This window comes from Nannobrachium achirus (genome assembly GCF_963921795.1).
Source record: "Nannobrachium achirus genome assembly, chromosome: 21".
NCBI lineage: Eukaryota > Metazoa > Chordata > Actinopteri > Myctophiformes > Myctophidae > Nannobrachium > Nannobrachium achirus.
The window spans coordinates 45,063,029-45,083,221 of NC_137828.1; the positions used below are offsets into that span (position 1 = coordinate 45,063,029).

A 20,193-nucleotide genomic window follows, 5' to 3' on the forward strand; every position below is an offset into this window, starting at 1 on the left:
ACAGAGTCCACAGCTGATGATGTGGCGTGATGTCATACAATACACAAACAAGCCCTATATAAAGGGGCAATTCTCACCAGGGAAGAGAGCATTGCCTGGAATGTTGAATCTCCATATATGGAGATAACCTACGCATCACACAAAGTCTGACCTCACCAGCCCATACTTGGGCATGGACGACTTATATCTCCATATACGGAGATGGCCATATATGGAGATATATGACATCACAGAGTCCACAGCTGATGATGTGGCGTGATGTCATACAATAAACAAACAAGCCCTATATACTGATGCGATACGATGACATCACAGAGTCCACAGCTGATGATGTGGTGTGATGTCATACAATAAACAAACAAGCCACTGATGCGGAGATATGAGCAGGGCAAAGGTGTGACGTGTGACGTGTGACCGACCGACCGACCGACCGACGGACGGACGGACGGCCGGTGGAGGTTTTCATAGTAAACTGCTCCCTGACGGTCGCAACTAAACTGCGACCTTACGGTCGCAATAAAGGGGCAATTCTCACCAGGGAAGAGAGCATTGCCTGGAATGTTGAATCTCCATATATGGAGATAACCTACGCATCACACAAAGTCTGACCTCACCAGCCCATACTTGGGCATGGACGACTTATATCTCCATATACGGAGATGGCCATATATGGAGATACGATGACATCACAGAGTCCACAGCTGATGATGTGGCGTGATGTCATACAATAAACAAACAAGCCCTATATACTGATGCGATACGATGACATCACAGAGTCCACAGCTGATGATGTGGCGTGATGTCATACAATAAACAAACACGCCCTATATACTGATGCGGAGATATGAGCAGGGCAAAGGTGTGACGTGTGACGTGTGACCGACCGACCGACCGACCGACCGACCGACCGACCGACGGCCGGTGGAGGTTTTCATAGTAAACTGCTCCCTGACGGTCGCAATGATTTGGCCAGAGAGGTAAAACGGCTTGAGAAAGGGGTGCCATGTGGTCAGCAGGTATCTGTAGATATCCTGCTTTATGCAGATGATATTGTCTTACTTTCAGAAAACGAAGAAGACCTACAGAGAATGCTGACTTGTGTTAATGAATGGTGCAAGAAGTGGAAAATGCGCATTAATCAAAAGAAAACACAAGTCATGCATTTTAGAAAGCCAGGTACAAAAAGAAGTAATTTCAAATTTTATGTTGGTGAAAAACAACTAGAGTTTACAGATAAGTATAAGTATCTAGGTTTGTTTCTAGATGAACACATGTCCTTTTTATATGGTGTATCTGCTCTTGCAGACTCTGCAGGCAGGGCACTGGGAGGCCTCATAGGTAAAACAAAAAATTTGAAGGACATGGGTTATTTTACGTACTCAAAACTGTATCACACATGTGTATGTCCTATTCTAGATTACATGTCGGGGGTTTGGGGATATAAAGTGTTTCAGTTAAATGAACGTATTCAGAATCGGGCAATTAGATTTTTTTTGGCGTTACATAAATACGCACCAATTCCAGCATTCAATGGTGATATGGGCTGGGACCCCTGTAAAATTAGATGGCAGGCCAACATGATAAATCTTTGGAACAGGCTGATGGGTCTGCCACCCAATAGGATGGCTAGCCAAATATTTTACTGGGATCTATCTGTGAATGGGGAATGGGTTTCAGAAGTCTCGGATCTCTTGGTAGAATGTGGTCTTGAGGAACATTATTTCCAGAGAACATCAGTTAATATGGTGGAATTTGTTACTAGAATCCGTGCGAAATGCATTCAGTCTTGGGCAGAAGAAATTTGGCAGAAGCCCAAATTAAGAACATATTGTCTACTTAAACAAGATTATAAATGTGAAAAATATATCTTGTATAATTTACCCAAGAGTCAAAGGTCACTCTGTGCGCAATTAAGATGTGGCATTCTGCCCCTACACATTGAAACAGGAAGGTACAGGGGCCTAGCAGAGGAAGAAAGAATATGTGAATACTGTGATCTGGGTGAAGTAGAGAACGAAATACATTTTATTTTATTTTGTCCTTTATATCATGATTTGAGAGTATGTTTATTCAAAAAAGTTCATAACCCCGACATTAATTTAATAGAGTACGAGAATGGTTCCTTAATTACATTTCTTTTTGATCATGTATTTGCTTTTGCAGAATTTCTATTTAAAGCGTGGGGTAGGAGGAGAAGGGTGACTTACAGTTGAAGTTAAATGTTGACTTTTGTGTTATGTGCAGGCCATATGGAGATGTAGTGTATCGCAGGGGTGGGTGCACCCCTCTCATCTCTGCAGGCGTTCGAGTGTTTGCGGGGATGGGAGGGGTGTACTCACTCCTGTAAGGCACTTCAGTAAGGTACTCACTTCTGTGAGATACTTGTATTAAGCTGTTGGTGGAATGCACACTGGAATGTTGTTTTGTTGGTTATACGTACAGTATGTATTTGTTGTGTCTGATAATCCCATGTGGGATGGGTCAAATATTGTCCAGACACGAAAATAAAATATTCATTCATTCATTCGATACTTTTACTTAACCCTTAAGTGCTGTTCGGGTCATTTTGACCCGTTTTACATTTTCATTTGGAAAAAAAAGGTAGAAGTTAAAAATGTTTCCACCTGAAACTCACTGGCCTTAAAGATTCTTCTGAGATGAACATGTAAAAAAAATATTTTTGCACTACACCCATGCTACACCCCCCTCATATTTTTTGAACCTTAAGTGCTGTTCGGGTCATTTTGACCCGGAAGCACAGAAATACACAGTATTATGCGAAAACACAGACACACAGTCACCCCCACTTCTAACACCCCCCTTCCGAAGCCCCATTCCGAACCCTCCCCCCCGTCCTATAAGCATGAGCAATATTGCCCAGTATTAAATGAAGTATTTTTTTTACATGGATTTCAGCTAAATCAGTAAAAACGCCTAGCTCTTTCAGTGTTTAATGTGATAGAGCAAAGCAGAAATGCAAACATTTACCAAATATATCATATGAATTGTTTGGTATTGAGTCAAAGTCAATGTATCATGATGATTTGTTAAGTTAAAATTTATATTAGTGTTGTTTTTTTTAAACCAAATATCCACCGGGTCAAAATGACCCGAACAGAACGAAGGTGTAGTGAATCTGAACAGAACTTAAGGGTTAAGTAAAGAATGCAGCAGCTCAACCAGTGGTTCTCAACCCTTTTCATGTCAAGGACCCCCAAATTCAAATGTATAGGCCAAGTTCCACTAGCCTCAGTCTAACCTAAACGCTGTCATACTGCAGCCACGGTAAATAGAGGGAGATTTGCAATGTCATGAGAAGAAGAAGATTGTCAATATCACACAGAATTTTGTGAGAATACGTTTTTTTTGGTCCATCAACTTCCAGGACAGCCACTTTGATAATGCTCCGCTTGCCGGTTCCTCTGCCTATTGGAGCATTACGCCTGCCTCGATAGGGCCATCGATCATGGCCCAAAGCGCCCCCATCCTGCCACACTGAATTGCTCTTCTCTCCTTACTTCACACTGATAGCCAAAGTGATCCATGCCTGGCTGCTTTAAATAGGTTCCGATGGACTGTTACAAATGGGTGCGATAATCCTGTGCTGAATTATTGTCCTGCCGAAGTTAGCATTTTTGGTGTTGAGTCTCTCTGGTTCTTCTTGGCTGTTTGCAGTCTCTCTCCATTGTTCCAACTGTCGCTACTGTATATGTGTCTTTGTCAACTGTTGCTTTTAAAACCCATTATAATCAGTGAAAGCATCTGTGTCATTTTTTATTTTAGCCTTGGCTATTCAAAAATAGCAGACACAAGCTTGCAGCGTGTCACTGCTGTATGTGCCGCGTTGCAAGCTTGTATATCTGCTATTTTTGAAAAATAGCAGATATACAAGACACAAACATATCCAGATATTGAAAACCTCACTGTGACTTATATACAATGCGGCCACTTAAACTTGTGAAGTATATATTGTAGTATACTGTAGGTTGTATAATTGTGATGGCAGTTATGTCACATTAAAAAGGACACATCAAACAAATGGGACACTTTATTAGAAGTAGAACACAAAAATAATTGCTACAGCCTCAGTAGTCACCCAGTGAAATTATATTATTTTATATGATTGTATTCTCATAAGGATTGCAATTGCATTGACAGCTGCAGTACTCCCTTCTCCCTTACCTAAAGTGGTGGGGGTGAATCTGTAGGCTGCCGCGTGTCTCTATCTCTGCCTTGGTGCCTTGGCAAATGCCAAGATGAAACTCATTACTAAAGTATTAACACATTTATTTTAATTTAGTATTGTTTTAATGATAATGAAACATTTTGTCCACAGAAACATTGAAGATGGTGAGCCCTGCTAAATGTCCTCTGCTGTGTCTTACTAAAAGGTTTTACTTAAAGGGGAAGACCACCCATTTTCAATATTGACATGTCATCTTGTCTAAATGTATGAAGTGTACTTTTGTAAATTGCAGAGCTCCTTGAAAACGAGATGGTTCATCTCAAGGGGTTATTTCTAATAAATTCAATATACATTAATAAACCTTAGAGGAGTTGTGTGGGAATAAATAAAAAAAGGTTCCCCCCCTTCTGTGTTGCCTAGAACTGGGGGATTGATTTTAGGTTTTGTATTGTAAATCACACCGACATGACATCACACCGGTGGTCCCCAAATTATTTTGTGGGGTCCCCAGGTGATTAGCTTAATGTCATTTTTTTCTCTCACTCAAACCATGTTTATTTTGGGGGTCACGGCCTAAAAGGTTTTGAGAACCCCTGCTCTAACCCATACAGTACAGTTGGTTGCTTAAGAGCTGGAGTTCTACAAAAATCAATGATCACAACGATCATTGATTTTTCTGTAGGCCTATGCGAACACATTATCACTGGGGGCTGTGGTGGAAAGTAACTAAGTGCATTCATTAAGTATACTGTACAATTTTGAGGTTTATTATACGTGACTTTGTGTCTATGTCCCTTTTCTAATTGGACAATATACTTGCAGAGTTGGAAAAGTTCACTTTCTATTTGAGCTATTGTTCAAAGTTCAGTTCACCATATTTAAAATGAACTAGTTCAGTTCATCGTTCATAATTCAGATTTAAATATGTGCCCACTGACTGCAAACTCTTCCTGCACCCCATCGCAATGTGAAATGCCACTGAATCCGTTATCCTTTCCCACTGTCATTGTCATAATGCTGATAAACTTTTATTGTGAGGGCAAACATTTCAAAATATCCCACATCCTGCAAGTTTCCGTGTGCAGAAAATAGCAGATCTACCATCTCACAGCGGTGTGAGCTTGTAGATCGGCTATTTTCGCCATGCAGCACGTCGTACGACAAATTCTAAATCAGCCTTTACTTGGAACTTGGAAGATGTGTTTAACTGTTGGACGAGGAGGAGAAGGAGGCGATGCACTCATTGCACTGTGCGCACACAGCACTGGCCGGCACTAAATACACATTTACTGTAAAGCCAAGATGCGTTCGAGCGGCGCGATTACATACAAAGTGAATACAAAGACAAGGCGACCGCGGGCGTGGCACGAACGAGCAAAAGAGCACCGTTCATGAAGGCCAGAATGAGCACGTTCAACAACCACTTCATCAAGCTCACGTTTGCCCAAAATATGAATGGTTTCGTGAACGATCGTTCATTGAACGCGTTCGGGTACAACACTGTATACCTGTGACATCATGTGGGTCTATACATCATCATCATCATCATCATCATCATACATCATCATCGTTCTGTGCTTAGCCTGCTACTCGAACCCACAGTTTCTTCAGGACCGTATTTTCTAGTGTGAAATGTGAAGCGAACGCCGTACATTTCAAACGTGTGTGATTTGTGTGTGTGTGTGTGTGTGTGTGCGCGTGTGCGTGTGCGTGCGTGCGTGCGTGCGTGCGTGTGGGGGGGGGGGGGGGGGGGGGGGTGCGTGTGTGTGTGTGTTTATGCACGTGCGTTTACGCAGGCGTGCATTTTTACAGTATGTGTTAATTGGCAACAGCAGATTGTATTCTAATTATGTCTTGGCACCTCAGTTAAAGGTGGAGTGACGGCACGTAACACCTTGTGGGGGTGTTTGAACATTGTGTCGCGGATGACACTCAGACAAATCTGGTTCTAAAATGAATCATACTGTGGTCTGACTATGTTCTCCATGTCCTATAACCCAGTGGCTTTCCGTCAAACACATTAAAGCAGAGGTTTTCAATGTTTTTTTCAGCCCAAGGACCCCTTTAGATGAGAGAGAGATGAAGCAGGGACCACCTAGCCAGACGAATCTGCCTTTGCAAAGAAATATTGCTAATATCCACACAGTGATAGTGTCTGGCTATGCGATTGCTAGGAACCACCCACTACATAGTGTATAAAATTGTGTTTGTTCAAATAGTTGCGTGTTCATGTTTTTTCTTTCTGACATTTAACCATCTAACCGTCAATACTTCACTCTGGACTTTGTCTGCTTTTTGTCCCTCTACACCAGGTGTCTTCAACAGGGGGTCCGGGACCCCTAGGGGGTCCTCAGAATTACTACAGGGTGCCTTTCAAATCTTTGTGTGGTAGAAACCTTTTTTCTCCTTTTTTATATTAACCACTTGAACACTGACATCCATATTGTGAGAACTTTAGACAAAAATAGCCGATCTACAAGCTCACAACGCCTCGTGCTGCAAGGTCAAGTTTATTAAGTGTTGACAGTTCAAGTGATTAAATATCTGAAAACACAAATTGACACAAATCAAAAATACACTGATCATCTTTTTCTACCCAAAACAAATAGAGAAAAGTGTGGATCTACAAGCTCTCATCATTGGGAACTATTTCTGCTATTTTAGAATGTGGTAACTTATAATTATTTTTTCTTTCTGAAAGTACGCAAGCTCTGCTATTAGGGGTCAGAGGATACCTTTGTTTCTTTACAACAATGGTTCATGTTTGAGATAGTAATTAGAGAAAATAAAAGTTGTGTGTAATATTATTTGCATGTATGGCTTTCTATCGTTTTAGCAATTTTAGCAATTTTTATTTGAGTGGGTCACAATAGCATAATTGTGAAATATGTAAAATAATTTAATGGGAGATTGTGACTTATTGGGAGCTAGTAGGTCTGCAGTAAAATGTAAAAAAAAGACATTGCCACCTTATTGTGTCTAAAAAAATACATAATTAGCTAGTTGTACCTTCTCTTGCTCTGAGAAAGTTCGACACTGAGCACAGATCTCTCTGCCCACTCAGCTTGATCCTTAGACCTGTATGTGCCGAAAATAAATAATGTCTGGCTTGAAGACAATGCTGCGCTTCTAGAATTACATTATAGTCTGAAATTTAAATAACGTTGTTTTGTTTTTTTTCCTTCTTGCGCCTGGAGAATGAAGTCCATTATTATTCTTTTCTATTTCTCTCTAGCTCCGTTTGTTCCGAACAGTATACAGCTCTACGTACCATTTGTGCCGTTCTTGCGTCTGGCATAATTTTATAATAGTTCATGCTTGGCCTTTTCATTTTTGGCATTTAGTCAAGTCAGCCTGTGTGCGGCTGCCTTGGCTTAGTGCTGGTGTTTTAACCCCTCCAGACTTAGTGAAACAGACCTGGGTTGTGGCTCTGTACTTTTTTATTGGCCTGGTATTTTTCTTCTACACAACCTCTCCTTCGCCAAAAAATAGGCGATACACAAGCTCACAACAGGTCGAGATGCGTTGTGAATTATGAGGTTCAAGTAGTTGATGGGAAGAAACAGCCCATTGATTGATTGATTGATTGATTGATTGATTGATTGAATACTTTCCATTGCGATCCTGTGTATTCAATTCATCAAGACAGTTAAAGACGTACAATAATAAACAAGACATCGACTAGTAGCAATGTAACACTACTTGGCAGTAGAACAAGCTACAATCCTTTTGGCAAGGAATATGCAATGCACTGTCAGCAATCCATGGGACTACAGTACAGTACATTCCCAGGAGATTCAGAGGTACAGTATACCTGTTGGGCAACTTTTTGAATACTACTCCTTCTTACACGTTATTCCATTAAGCTTACAGAAATCATACTATTGCCAAAAAGAATTCAGCCTCCTAGGGATTGGTCTCTGCTCCGTGAGCCTCTACTCTGCCTGTCTCAACCATCATGGCCGACAGCCAAGCATTCTGCCTCAGACTGCTTTATAGGTTCACACTGCAGGTTCTGTGTTTTGTTGCTCCATATTTAAACTTTTTACACGTTTCAGCCAGGAAAGAGAATATTTCCCCGGAAGAAAGATTTTTTTTGTTGCTCCACTATGCTCTCTTGTCGATAGAAAAATACCATTGACCAGATCTTGCCTTCTGGTGATATATTTTATTTTCTGAAAAAGTGTATTTTAGACGTGAGGTGGGGGGCTCAGAGTGTTCCCACTAAGGAAAGTAGGCTAAAACCGTCTTTGTTTTGGTGAGAAGCTAAAGTGTATTTTTTTACTAAGGACGAGAGGCTGAGCAGCCTAGGCAAGTGCTCATCGGTGAAATAGCGTTAACGACAACTCCTTCTCACGCTATGGGCTAGAGCTAAATCACTTGTTACCTCGTACTGCCTGCTTCCTCTGTGATCCGGTTGATTTGAATAATTAATCCAGCTTTTTGAGGTGTGAACATGGAGAAGGCATAGTAGGCCTAATCATAACTGTTCCAATACAACATCATTATGGTTTCAACTTTTAAGGAGAGCTGCTCAGTTAGTAGTGTGCTTCAGAGTCAGACCAGCTCCGCTGGAGTTGATTGGTTTGCCCTACTTTTGCGCACTGGCATCATGTAATGAATTATTTGGGAGCACCTGTGTAAGATTCCAATAGTATAAGCATTTTCAATGGCTTTCATATGTACTATTTCAAATGAAGTTTGACCTCAGATCGAAATGTGCTCAGTTTTGGCAATTTTCTGGGTGTTCATTTCAATAAATGTGTTCATTCAGTCATTTCCGACTATTCGCTGGGAACATCCCTAGTAGGCCTACATGAATACTGTAGCCTATTGTGTAATTAAAGCCAGGATGTGACAATTACTGTCCATACAGTTGTCTGTGAGTGACCCAGGCAAATGTTATTATCTTGTTGTCAGACGGTAACCTTGTATGTCCGAAACCGAAGATTTCTAGGAAACAAATGTCATACTTTCATCATATGAAATCTTCATTTCATATGCGCTGTATGAAAGTTAGAGAATCATAGCTACACAATTAGAGATGGACATCGGTATCGGCCGGTATCGAAAATCGGCCGGTATTATATAAAATCGGCCTCAATCGGTGACCGGCCGGTCCTAACGTAATTTCCGGTTTTCCGCCGATCAAAAACAGTACGCAACATGTGGCTCAACGCGCGCTGACCATGCCTCGTCCAAATTTCGCTGCGCAGTTTGTAGACAGTGTACGGTAACCACCGTAACAGCTCGCTTGGGCCGCTGTGACGGTGGTTACCGTACACTGTCTACAAACTGCGCAGCGAAATTTGGACCCGGCTCATTTCACATTCCGTTTGGCAAGTCGGATGACTTTTGGCATTGAACTTACCGAGGCGCGTGCGTGTGCGTTGTCCTCGCGAACATCGGCGTGGATGACGGCCGCACATGAGATCTTTAGCGTGGAAGTTTAATCCAAACAGTAAATGAAGCCCAATGAAGCTAATGGTGGCTGCCTGGTAGCCTTTGGTTCCTGTTTACAGTTAAGAGTCGCATCTGAATGACGAAACGAGCCGCTGAGCTTGATGGGAAATGTAGTGTTTTTTATTCCCCAGCAGTATGCTGTGTGGACTGTTCTGATACACATTATGAGGAGCTGATTTTCAGTATGAATTGGTTAATGCAATACAATACAGCAGAATGTTATCTCTGCATGAGCTTTCTATGATGATTTTCCAATAAAAACGTTTTTCTTTATAAATAACCTAATATATAATATATAATATTTATATATTTTTTTCCAAAAATGATGTAAAGAGTCAGAGTCGTACTATATTCGGGCTAATACGGTATTCCAGTGTTTAACTGGGGTACTACGAGTACCCCTGGTGATACCCAGAGGTACTGCATGGGATACTGAAGAAATTACATGGTAGAATACCAGCCAACTGAGATGTGTTTTTGAATTTTGTTGATCAGTTGATGATGATTGGTTGTTGATTACTAGTTATTGACATGAAAACTGACTGAATCTTATTGTCAGTGTTGAAAATAAATCTGCTCAGGATGCACTGTTTGAAACTCACTCCATTTCTTATTTGTGATGTTATATTGTTGAACAGGGGTGTTATGCATATAGCCTACCATAGTTGTGGTTTTAATTGCAGTTATATAAGCAAAATGTTGTCTGGGAAAGGGAGTACTTGGATAAAAAAATCATGGAAAGGGTACTCAAGCCAAAAAATATATGGTGTATTGTATAATTATTGTTCTTTCTTAGATAGAAAATCGGTATCGGAAAAATCGGTATCGGCAGATCAGAATTTAATAAAACCGGAAATCGGAATCGGCCAAGAATTTTGCAATCGGTCCATCTCTATACACAATGAGATATTGTGTAGCCTATTCAGATTGACTCTACACCTTATGGAATTGAATTTGAAAACAGCAGCAGATAAATTTTCATTGAGGAGAATACTAAACTGTCCCATGGCACACTGTGTGAATGCAGGTGTGAAATTATGTTGTCTCCATCTGGGCTCTGTGTCTCATTCCATTGTCTTGAGTTGGCACACACACACAATTCAATATCAATTTCAGTTCAATTCAATTCAAAGGGCTTTATTGGCATGAGAAAACATACGTTTACATTGCCAAAGCAGAAGTGTACACAATACAATACAATACAATCGGAACAAAATATGTACAGGTGAAAAGAGTGTAACTGTTTTCATGCATCAAGGTTATGTGTAGGCAAAGCGGGGATATATACAATGTTTTTTTTGTTTTTTGTTTTTAAGGTGGTTGGATTCCATTTGATATCCTTCTCCTATAGCAGCAGCTCACACATCTTGCTGCTGTGTTTGCACATTGTTTTACTTCACCCAGACAGGTATGGGAGTTATGTTTTCAAATTCTCCTTGGGTGGTTATGATCTGTGGGAAGTATGTGTCTCGGATGTCTTGGTACAGTGGACAGGTGGTTAAGAACAGTGTTAGGTGTAACGGCGCTATAACTAACAACGTTACGTAGCGCCGTTAGGTTTGGTGGTAGCGGAGTAACTTAACGAGTTACTTCTGCAATTTAGTAGGATCATTACCAGTTACATTTCCCAAAAAATAGCGGCGTTAATTAGGTATTTAAGACCTATAATTCCCTGTTTTTTCTGTTGCCACAAAGGAAAAATAAATCCATCTGACACATTTGCGCTGTTTCCTGAATGAGCTCTTCTCTCTCTGTCATAGAAGGAGCCTGAAGAGGCATGCATGCACGCATCATGGCCCGCATTTTTACACGGAAAAATGTGACCAACCAGAAATGTGTTGCCAGCCTGTGGTGGTTGCGTAGTCATTCTACAGTTTACGACAGGCTACTAAATTTGGCGTAACTTGGGGTTACTTGCGGTCATCATCTGACTATTAGCGAGTCAAGAAGAACTTTTTGCTTGTCTTGTTTACTTTAATTTACATGGCAGGGCTTGAGTAAGGCTGTGGAAGGATTCACACTATTTTTGGATATACTTGGTGAAAGGAATAAAGGATAGATCAACGTCATTACATTATCCACGTTGAAGCTGCACGCAGACAGCCACGCACACAGCTGACAGCCACAACAATCCGGTAGGCTGCACTCTTTTTTATGTTTACCAAACTTTCTCACAGTGGGTTTTAATGGTCGGTAACGGTAACGGGTAGCTCGTTAAGTTACAATTGTCATTGGGTAGCGGAGTAACGTAACAGATTCGTTTTTCAAGTCAGTAACTAAAGTAAACTAACGAGTTACTTAAAAATGTAACGATACCCAACACTGGTTAAGAAGTGTAGCTCAGTTTCCACTTCATTTTGTGTGCAGTTGGTGCACGCACACGCACGCGCGCACGCACGCACGCACGCACACACACACACACACACACACACACACACACACACACACACACACACACACACACACACACACACACACACACACACACCTCGTAGTAGCGACAACCAGATGCCGGAAATCCAATCAATCACAATCACAAGACTATTGTCACAAATAATGGAAATAGCTGATCTCAGAACAACACATTTGAAAAATGTTGATTCATTTAGCAATTTTTTTAACACAAATCTTTTCTTCTGGGGGTCTACCTGGCACAAACTTTTCAAATGGGGGGTCCGCACCCAAATACATATCAATTTGGGGGTCCTTGACACACACACACACACACACACACACACACACACACACACACACACACACACACACACACACACACACACAAAGTGTTAGAACTATACTGATCTAGAGAGCATTTTGCCGAGTTGGCCTCGGATCTCAATAGGTTAAGTTGTGTCTGGTCGCAGGTGCACTCTGCCCTCACACAGGACAAATGGACTGAAGAAGTGCTCTGTCACTGCTGCCATTGATTCTGTTCTTTAAGTAATTCAATGTGATCTCATTCAGTCAGGGTCTGTGTGGTGTCTGGCCGCTGTATGTTGTCACTGCTCTGCTCTGCTGGCTGTAGGTCAATGCTTTTCTTTATTCACCCCTCCGAGGTCAGTGGTAGGGAAGTGATTTAAACCCAGGACGTTTGCCTCAAGTTCTGTACTCTGATTCTACAAATGCCTTTCAAACCAGTGGTTCTCAAACGTTTCCGTGCCAAGTAGCAGGTGGTCAGTATTGGGTAGTAAGGCATTACTGTAATATTAATTTAACGGATAATCTGTTTTATTATTTATTATTATAAATTAACAAGATCTGTGTGTGTGTGTGTGTGTGTGTGTGTGTGTGTGTGTGTGTGTGTGTGTGTGTGTGTGTGTGTGTGTGTGTGTGTGTGTGTGTGTGTGTGTGTGTGTGTGTGTGTGTGTGTGTGTGTGTGTGCGTGCGCGTGCGTGCGTGTATACAGGTCCATACCCGGAGTTAACAGTGGCTAGCCTGTTTTACTGTATACCCAGAGTAATATTCTGGGCTGGTCAATTTATAATCCCAGGGTATAAAACAGGCTATAGCCCAGAATATGCCCCTCTTGTCCAGATTATAAGCCTCAAGTGTTTTTTTTTTCCATTAATTATTTCCGTTTCTCATCATAATACAGTGTACATACAGTCTTTATAGGCTACATATTTGAAAGAAATGTTCCTTTCATAGATGTTACCAATGTTACTAATGGAGGCTCTTAACACCTCTAGTCCAGATTACACCCCTCGGTTTGTGATATAACCCCTCTTCCTCTCTCTCCCTGCGTGTTTGGCGTGCTGCAGATCACAATGACGGAGACGGTGCTGTTCCTGATCCAGTACACGTCCAAAGAGTTTGACCGCTCTGAAAAGACGGTGGCCACGGGGGACTGCTGCTACCTCAACCCCCTGGTGCGCAGGACCTTCAGGTTCCTCGGTAAGGTCCCCTGTCAGTCAGTGGTTTGAGAACCACTGCTTTAAAGGTGTATTCAGTGATAATGAAAGTGGCCGGGGGTCATCTTGTCACAGTGTGGAAATGTTTAGTTTTTTATAGATTTTCTACACCATTATAATGTTCTAATTTTGATCATTAGACCCAATCACTGAATATTGGTAGGCCTACGTCTCCAGCTTCAGGATATGTATGATGCTGATTTACTACGAGACTGTGGCATTTTATGAGTTCAGTAGTTTACAATCTAGGCATTTAACAAACGTTCTTAATTCAGAGCGACTGTGGTTCTCAAAACTTTTATGTTGACTATCATAACTAAACATCATAACATAACGACGGCCATACTCTACCCTGATTGGTCGAGGACTGGCTGGCCACCTCTGAAAACTGAATCTAGCTATGCTCATAACACGGGCCATGGTGGAAGTCCTTATATGGTCAGCACACATTCTAGTGAGGAGAATGAATGGAAAATGTACCAAATATATTTTTATTTGAATGAAATACAATCACTGAATATACCTTTAAGCGCTTCTTTTCCTAAATCAGTGGTTCTCAACTTTTTCCCGGCCGCAACCCCCAAAATAATCGTAATAATTTTAACTGGGGACCCCCCCACCCTGACGAGCACTAAGAGTTGAGCCATTACATTTTGTATAACACGGTTCTATTGTGAAAATAGCCGATCTACATGTAGATCGTCTATTTTCACAATTTCTGCCTCTAATGTTTGACACTTTGGACAATGTTTAATTTGCCATTTTAGAGGTATTAAAAAGTCCTTTAGTGTGTGCAGATACACTTAAACTATGTTGGTTTGTTTACTGTCGAGTGAGAAAATAATGTTGCACATTAAGTTAATCATCTGGGGGGAGTTGGCGTTATTAGCGTTTACCTGTATTATGTTTCTGTACTTTGGCCAGCTCGTTCATGCTGCACGTGCCTGATTGTCTGGGGAAATAAGCTCTTCAGCACTAACTGCCCAGTGTCGTTATGACTGAAGAGCCACTGTCCATGTGGCATCACGTGAAGCTGTTTGTGTTTGGGGGGTGACCACGAAGCTTTGTTGGCACAGTGTTTGTTGTATCCACCTGTTTCCAACGGGAGTTTACTGGAGATTATTTGGACCACACTTCCGGTTTAACAGCAGACATACAAGCTCACGTCGCGTCGCAGATGCAACCCGTTGTGAGCTTGTAAATCACACTCGGCTGCGGCGCCGGAAGCTCGGTACAGCGTCTGCGCAATGCACTATGGGGCGTTGGAAACCCGTGGATCTTGGTTCGAGGGAAGTTCACATCCACTGATGTGAACTTCTAATTTCTACTACTATCTGATTGATTGATTGATTGAATACTTTATCAGAAGTTTGCATAGGAAAAAAGTACAGGACATAAGGTCTACTATTTAAACCACAAGAAAACCTAATGACTTGTTTACAACAACCGGACGACCCTCTGCATATGATCCGTTATCAGGCCTCTCTCTGGAGTCTGGAGACACATCCTGGCAGAAAGATATCCATAGGTCTGTCAACATTATGTCATTTTACATTGTCACTCAAATAAGTGAGATTAACATTAACAATTACATTGTTTTTATCGTTCCACTGGAGTGGCAACAACAAAAAAGTATACATGTCCGTTTGGTTTTCATACGCTTTGAAGTTACATAGGGGCAGATGCGACAAATAACTTCAATATGCAAAGAAATTATTATTGATATATTTAATACTGAAAATGTTTGAGAGCATTATGAAAATGATTCAACATGGAAACTATTATGACTATTGCACAACAATAGTGTGATTGTCTCAAATAATTGCGTTTAGGGGATTATGCAATAATTGAGACATGCCTAGAATATATAAAGTTGCACATACTTGTTTTCTTAGCACTTTAACTTTCATCTGCTCTAACCCTGCTGTTGTTTGACTAGGTTTCTCTTTACTCTCAGTGGGATGCTCACCACAGGGCTCTACAAGCAAAGCTCTAGAATAGATGGTTCATAAAGTAGCACAGGGTCAGAAACGACTGAACTATCGTTTTAATAAACCAACAGCAGTGTTTTGAAATCAATTCTTCGACAGACAGTCAGACAGGGAGGCAGTGTGTAAAGATCTAAGAGAAGCAGCGTCCTGAATCATCGATTTTTGTTTTAAGGGAGACCATGTAGAGAATATTACTACAGTGGATTTTGCTGAAGATGAACACACTGACAAGCGTTCTACACATCCCGCTGAGACATAACTTATTTAATCCTTGATGTATTCTTAAATTGATAGTATAGGCTGACTTAGTAAATGTGTTTATTTAATGTACTCAACGCATGCACACAGAACCCAAACTGCTCCCAATGAACAGGTTGCGTTTTTTTTTTTCCACTTTGTTAGCCTTCTGGTTGGTCCCTAACTGACCAACCAGCAGATGGTACATCCCTTTTATGCCCATACATGGAGATCCCCGTCTGAACCAGCCACACAGATATGGGCTGGCATTCCCATAATGAAGTCCTGTTAGATATGGGCTTAATATTGATGACATCAGGGATCTCCATATATGGGCATAAAGGGATTCTGTTAGAGTGGGTCCCATGACATCACAACATACAATCCCTTTTATGCCCATACATGAAGATCCCTATCTGAGCCAGCCACACAGATATGGGCCATGTGTTGGCCAGATGGCCAACACATGGCCATCTGGTGTATATCGATGACATCATGGATCTTCATGGGCTTAAAAGGTATTCTGGGGAATACCAATGTATGGACTTTTACATAGGTGATGTCACCTGTGATATCACCTGTGATGTCATAGTGTCAGGCAGGCGTGACCTTCAGACAGACAGACAGACAGACAGACAGACAGAGATACGCGGACAAGATGTGCCGGTTTTCATAGTAAACTTGCAACCTACGGTCGCAATTAATATGATTAGTAATAATATTTTAATATATTTGATATTCGAGCCAATTTCAACGACCAATATTCAAATTTATTTCTGAGGAATGTTGCCCTGCACAGTGTGTTATTCTTGTACAGCCTGTCCATAGATCTAGATCTAATCTTAAACAACACTAATCTAATCTTATCTGTGTATCCATCCCTTACAAGGCGATTCGATACGTATCCGATACATGGTCTGCGATTCGATTCAGAGACGATACATCTTACATACAGAACGATTCGATATGATTCGATTCGGTGCAATTTCGATACGATTTCGATTTTGTGGCATTTTATGTGATTCGATTCGATTCGATACGATTCGATGCGATACGGTGTGATCTGATACATACGTTTAATGAAACATTCATTTTACATTCAATTAAGAAGCTATAATCTATAAAGTAGCATTGCTGACCTTCAAATAATGGATATCTCATAAAGTAGCATTGCTGACCTTCAAATAATGGATATCTCATAAAGTAGCATTGCTGACCTTCAAATAATGGATATCTCATAAAAGACCAAGGAATAACAGAAAATTGTAAAGAAAGATGGATGACAAATCATTTTAGTATCATGTCATTGTTGTGTTCATTCTAAATAGACACAGACATGTAGATACAAAAAATAATTAATGTAAACTACAAAGCCTACTGACGTGGTTTGAAGGTGGAGAAATATAAAACAAACACACAAAAGACCTGGTCCTTCAGGCTTCAGTACAGTGCAATAATTGTACTTTGCAAAGCTGCTATAATAACACTGAAAAACTAAAATATTACATCCTCACAGATCAGATCACCAAATAAAACTAGTAAAATAGCCTGCTGTTATAAGATCATTTCAAAGATCCACTTTACAACAGTAACAACAGCACTATAAAGTAAGTGCAACATTTGAAGTCTGGCACACATCATGTCTTCTTGTTATCTTATGGCTCTACTGCAGTAGTTCTAAAAAAAACTAAATCAATGTCAAGGACCCCCAGTTTGACATGCATCAGGCTTAAGTGTAAATGGAACCAAATTGGTTCCATTTGTACACCCCCCTGAGTTACACATACCCACAAGGGTCCATTTGGTTCCTATCATTTCGCTGAGGACCCCCTAGAACTCCCTCAAGGACCCCTGGGGGTCCCCGGACCCCACTTTGAAAACCAATACTCTATAGTAGCCCTTTGCAAAAAGCCCTTTTAAAAAACTGATGTTGTGATTATTACCTTTGCTGTCGACAAGTGCAGGGACTTCTGATGGTTCTACTGGGAAAAGTGTTATAATATCCAATCCATTACTGTCGCATTCTTATAAAATCCAAATGTTGCGTTTCTCCACTGGAATCATCCATAAATTATCCGAGTTATGGAACTATTATCACGTTGGTTTGTTTACAAGTCGCTGTTGTCGCACAGTTGCGAGCGTCATACGCGCACCAGTGTGCTGCGCCGGAACAGGCAGATCTACAAGTTTACAACCCATCCACATGCAACACGCTGTGGGCTTGTAGATCTGCGGCTTTCCCGCAGGACAGGAGACGGGTATGACTGCAGTACGCAGAAACCGAAACCCAGCTCTATTGGAGGACAGAGCGAGACGGGTCCGACTGCAGTACACAGCCTTGGAGGAGGCGTGCATTGGAGGAGGCGGGCATTGGAGGAGGCGGGCATTGGAGAGCCTTGTAGGGAGCCTTGGAGGGGGCGGGCCTTGGAGCTGTCCATTTCTTAAAGGTATATGACGCTCTGAATGAAACTGAATGAAACTGAGACAGGTTTGAACAAACTTACTGCACAGTCAAACTAATAAATGACAAGCATTTAACTTACTCCTTTTTCTGAATTATTATATTATTATAAAATAATTGACAAGCATTAATAATCATAATCATTTTATAATATAATCATTGAGAAAAAGGTGTAAGTTATAACTTACTTAGAAAAAGGAGTAAGTTAGTCAAACTCCTTTTTCTCAATGATTATATTATAAAATGATTATGATTATTAATGCTTGTCATTCTAATATTTGTTTTAAATAATCATTATTTAAAACAAATATTAGAATGACACGCATTTAACTTACTCCTTTTTCTCATTGATTATAAATTATTATGATTATTAATAATCTCTCGACCACGGAGTGACGGCAGCGGAGGTCCGTGAGAGGTGCCGTGGGACCCCCACATGGTGGCCGTGAGTCGGCCGTCCTGCGGTCGCCCCGTTGTCGGCGGCGAGAGACACCCCGGTGGAGGGTTGACGTGAGTCGGCGACCGCGGAGGTCTGTGCGGAGGGGGGATCCCTCGCCGCACAGACCTCCACGGTCGCCCCGTTGTCGGCGGCGAGAGACACCCCGGTGGAGGGTTGACGTGAGTCGGCCACCCTGCGGGAGTGCGGGGGTCTCACGCCGCTGACCACGGGGTGACCGCAGCGGAGGTCCGTGAGTAGTGGTCTCCCGGTGGTAGCCGTGAGTCAGCCGCAGCGGAGCCGCAGCGGAGGTCCGTGAGATGTGCGGGGGTCTCGCTGCTGATCCCCGCACGGTAGCCGTGAGTCAGCCGCAGCGGAGCCGCAGCGGAGGTCCGTGAGAGGTGCGGGGGTCTCGCTGCTGACAGCTGACCCCCGCACCTCTCACGGACCTCCGCTGCGGCTGACTCACGGCTACCGTGCGGGGATCTGTCGACCCTCCACCGGGAGACCCGATGGTCACCTCGCCGATGACCGTCACCTCGCCTCGCGTAGCCGTGAGTCAGCCACCGCAGGGCGGCTGACTCACGGCTACCGTGTCGACCCTCCACCGGGAGACCCGATGGTCACCTCGCCGATGACCGTCACCTCGCCTCGCGTAGCCGTGAGTCAGCCACCGCAGGGCGGCTGACTCACGGCTACCGTGTCGACCCTCCACCGGGAGACCCGATGGTCACCTCGCCGATGACCGTCACCTCGCCTCGCGTAGCCGTGAGTCAGCCACCGCAGGGCGGCTGACTCACGGCTACCGTGTCGACCCTCCACCGGGAGACCCGATGGTCACCTCGCCGATGACCGTCACCTCGCCTCGCGTAGCCGTGAGTCAGCCACCACAGGGCGGCTGACTCACGGCTACCGTGTCGACCCTCCACCGGGAGACCCGATGGTCACCTCGCCTCGCCGATGACCGTCGCCTCGCCGGTGACGGTCAACGGCTCAACGGCTCCGCCGGGGCTATAGCGGCGGGGGCCTCGCTGCTGACCACCGGGGTGTCTCTCACCGCTGATTTATTATTAAAAGAAACTTACTATATTATTAATATAGAAACTATTTACTGTATTATTATTATTACTATATTAAAATAAACTATTTACTATATTATTAATATAGTAAATAGTTTCTTTTAATAATATTCTTAAAGAAACGTGTTATTTTCCTGTGTTCAATAAGAATTAATAATCCATGTCGTTGTAGTATTCTAAAAACGACTGGGCACCGGTGGCTGTGTTGGGTGGCGAAAACAGCCGATCTACAAGCCCACAAAGCGTTGCGCTTGCTTGCGTTGTGAGCTTGTAGGTCTGCTGTTTTCAGCACCTCCAAGGCCCGCCTCCTCCATGATTCTATTGGATACTATGAACCTTTCTAATCCGCCTCCAGCTCCTCCAATGCCCGCCTCCTCCAATGCCAGCCTCCTACTGAGTACTGCAATCGGACTGTATTGGACAGAGCAG

General features: G+C 42.4%; 1 protein-coding gene across 1 annotated transcript in view; it reads left to right on the forward strand.

Annotated features, from left to right (window-relative positions):
* plppr5b (phospholipid phosphatase related 5b) overlaps positions 1-20,193 on the forward strand; it is a gene marked incomplete at both ends in the record, with an annotated part of 157,411 nt that overhangs the window by 57,298 nt on the left and 79,920 nt on the right. The window contains one exon of the mRNA XM_080751612.1: positions 13,411-13,543. Coding sequence (XP_080607738.1) covers positions 13,411-13,543 — 133 coding nt within the window. The remainder of the gene's footprint in view (positions 1-13,410; positions 13,544-20,193) is intronic.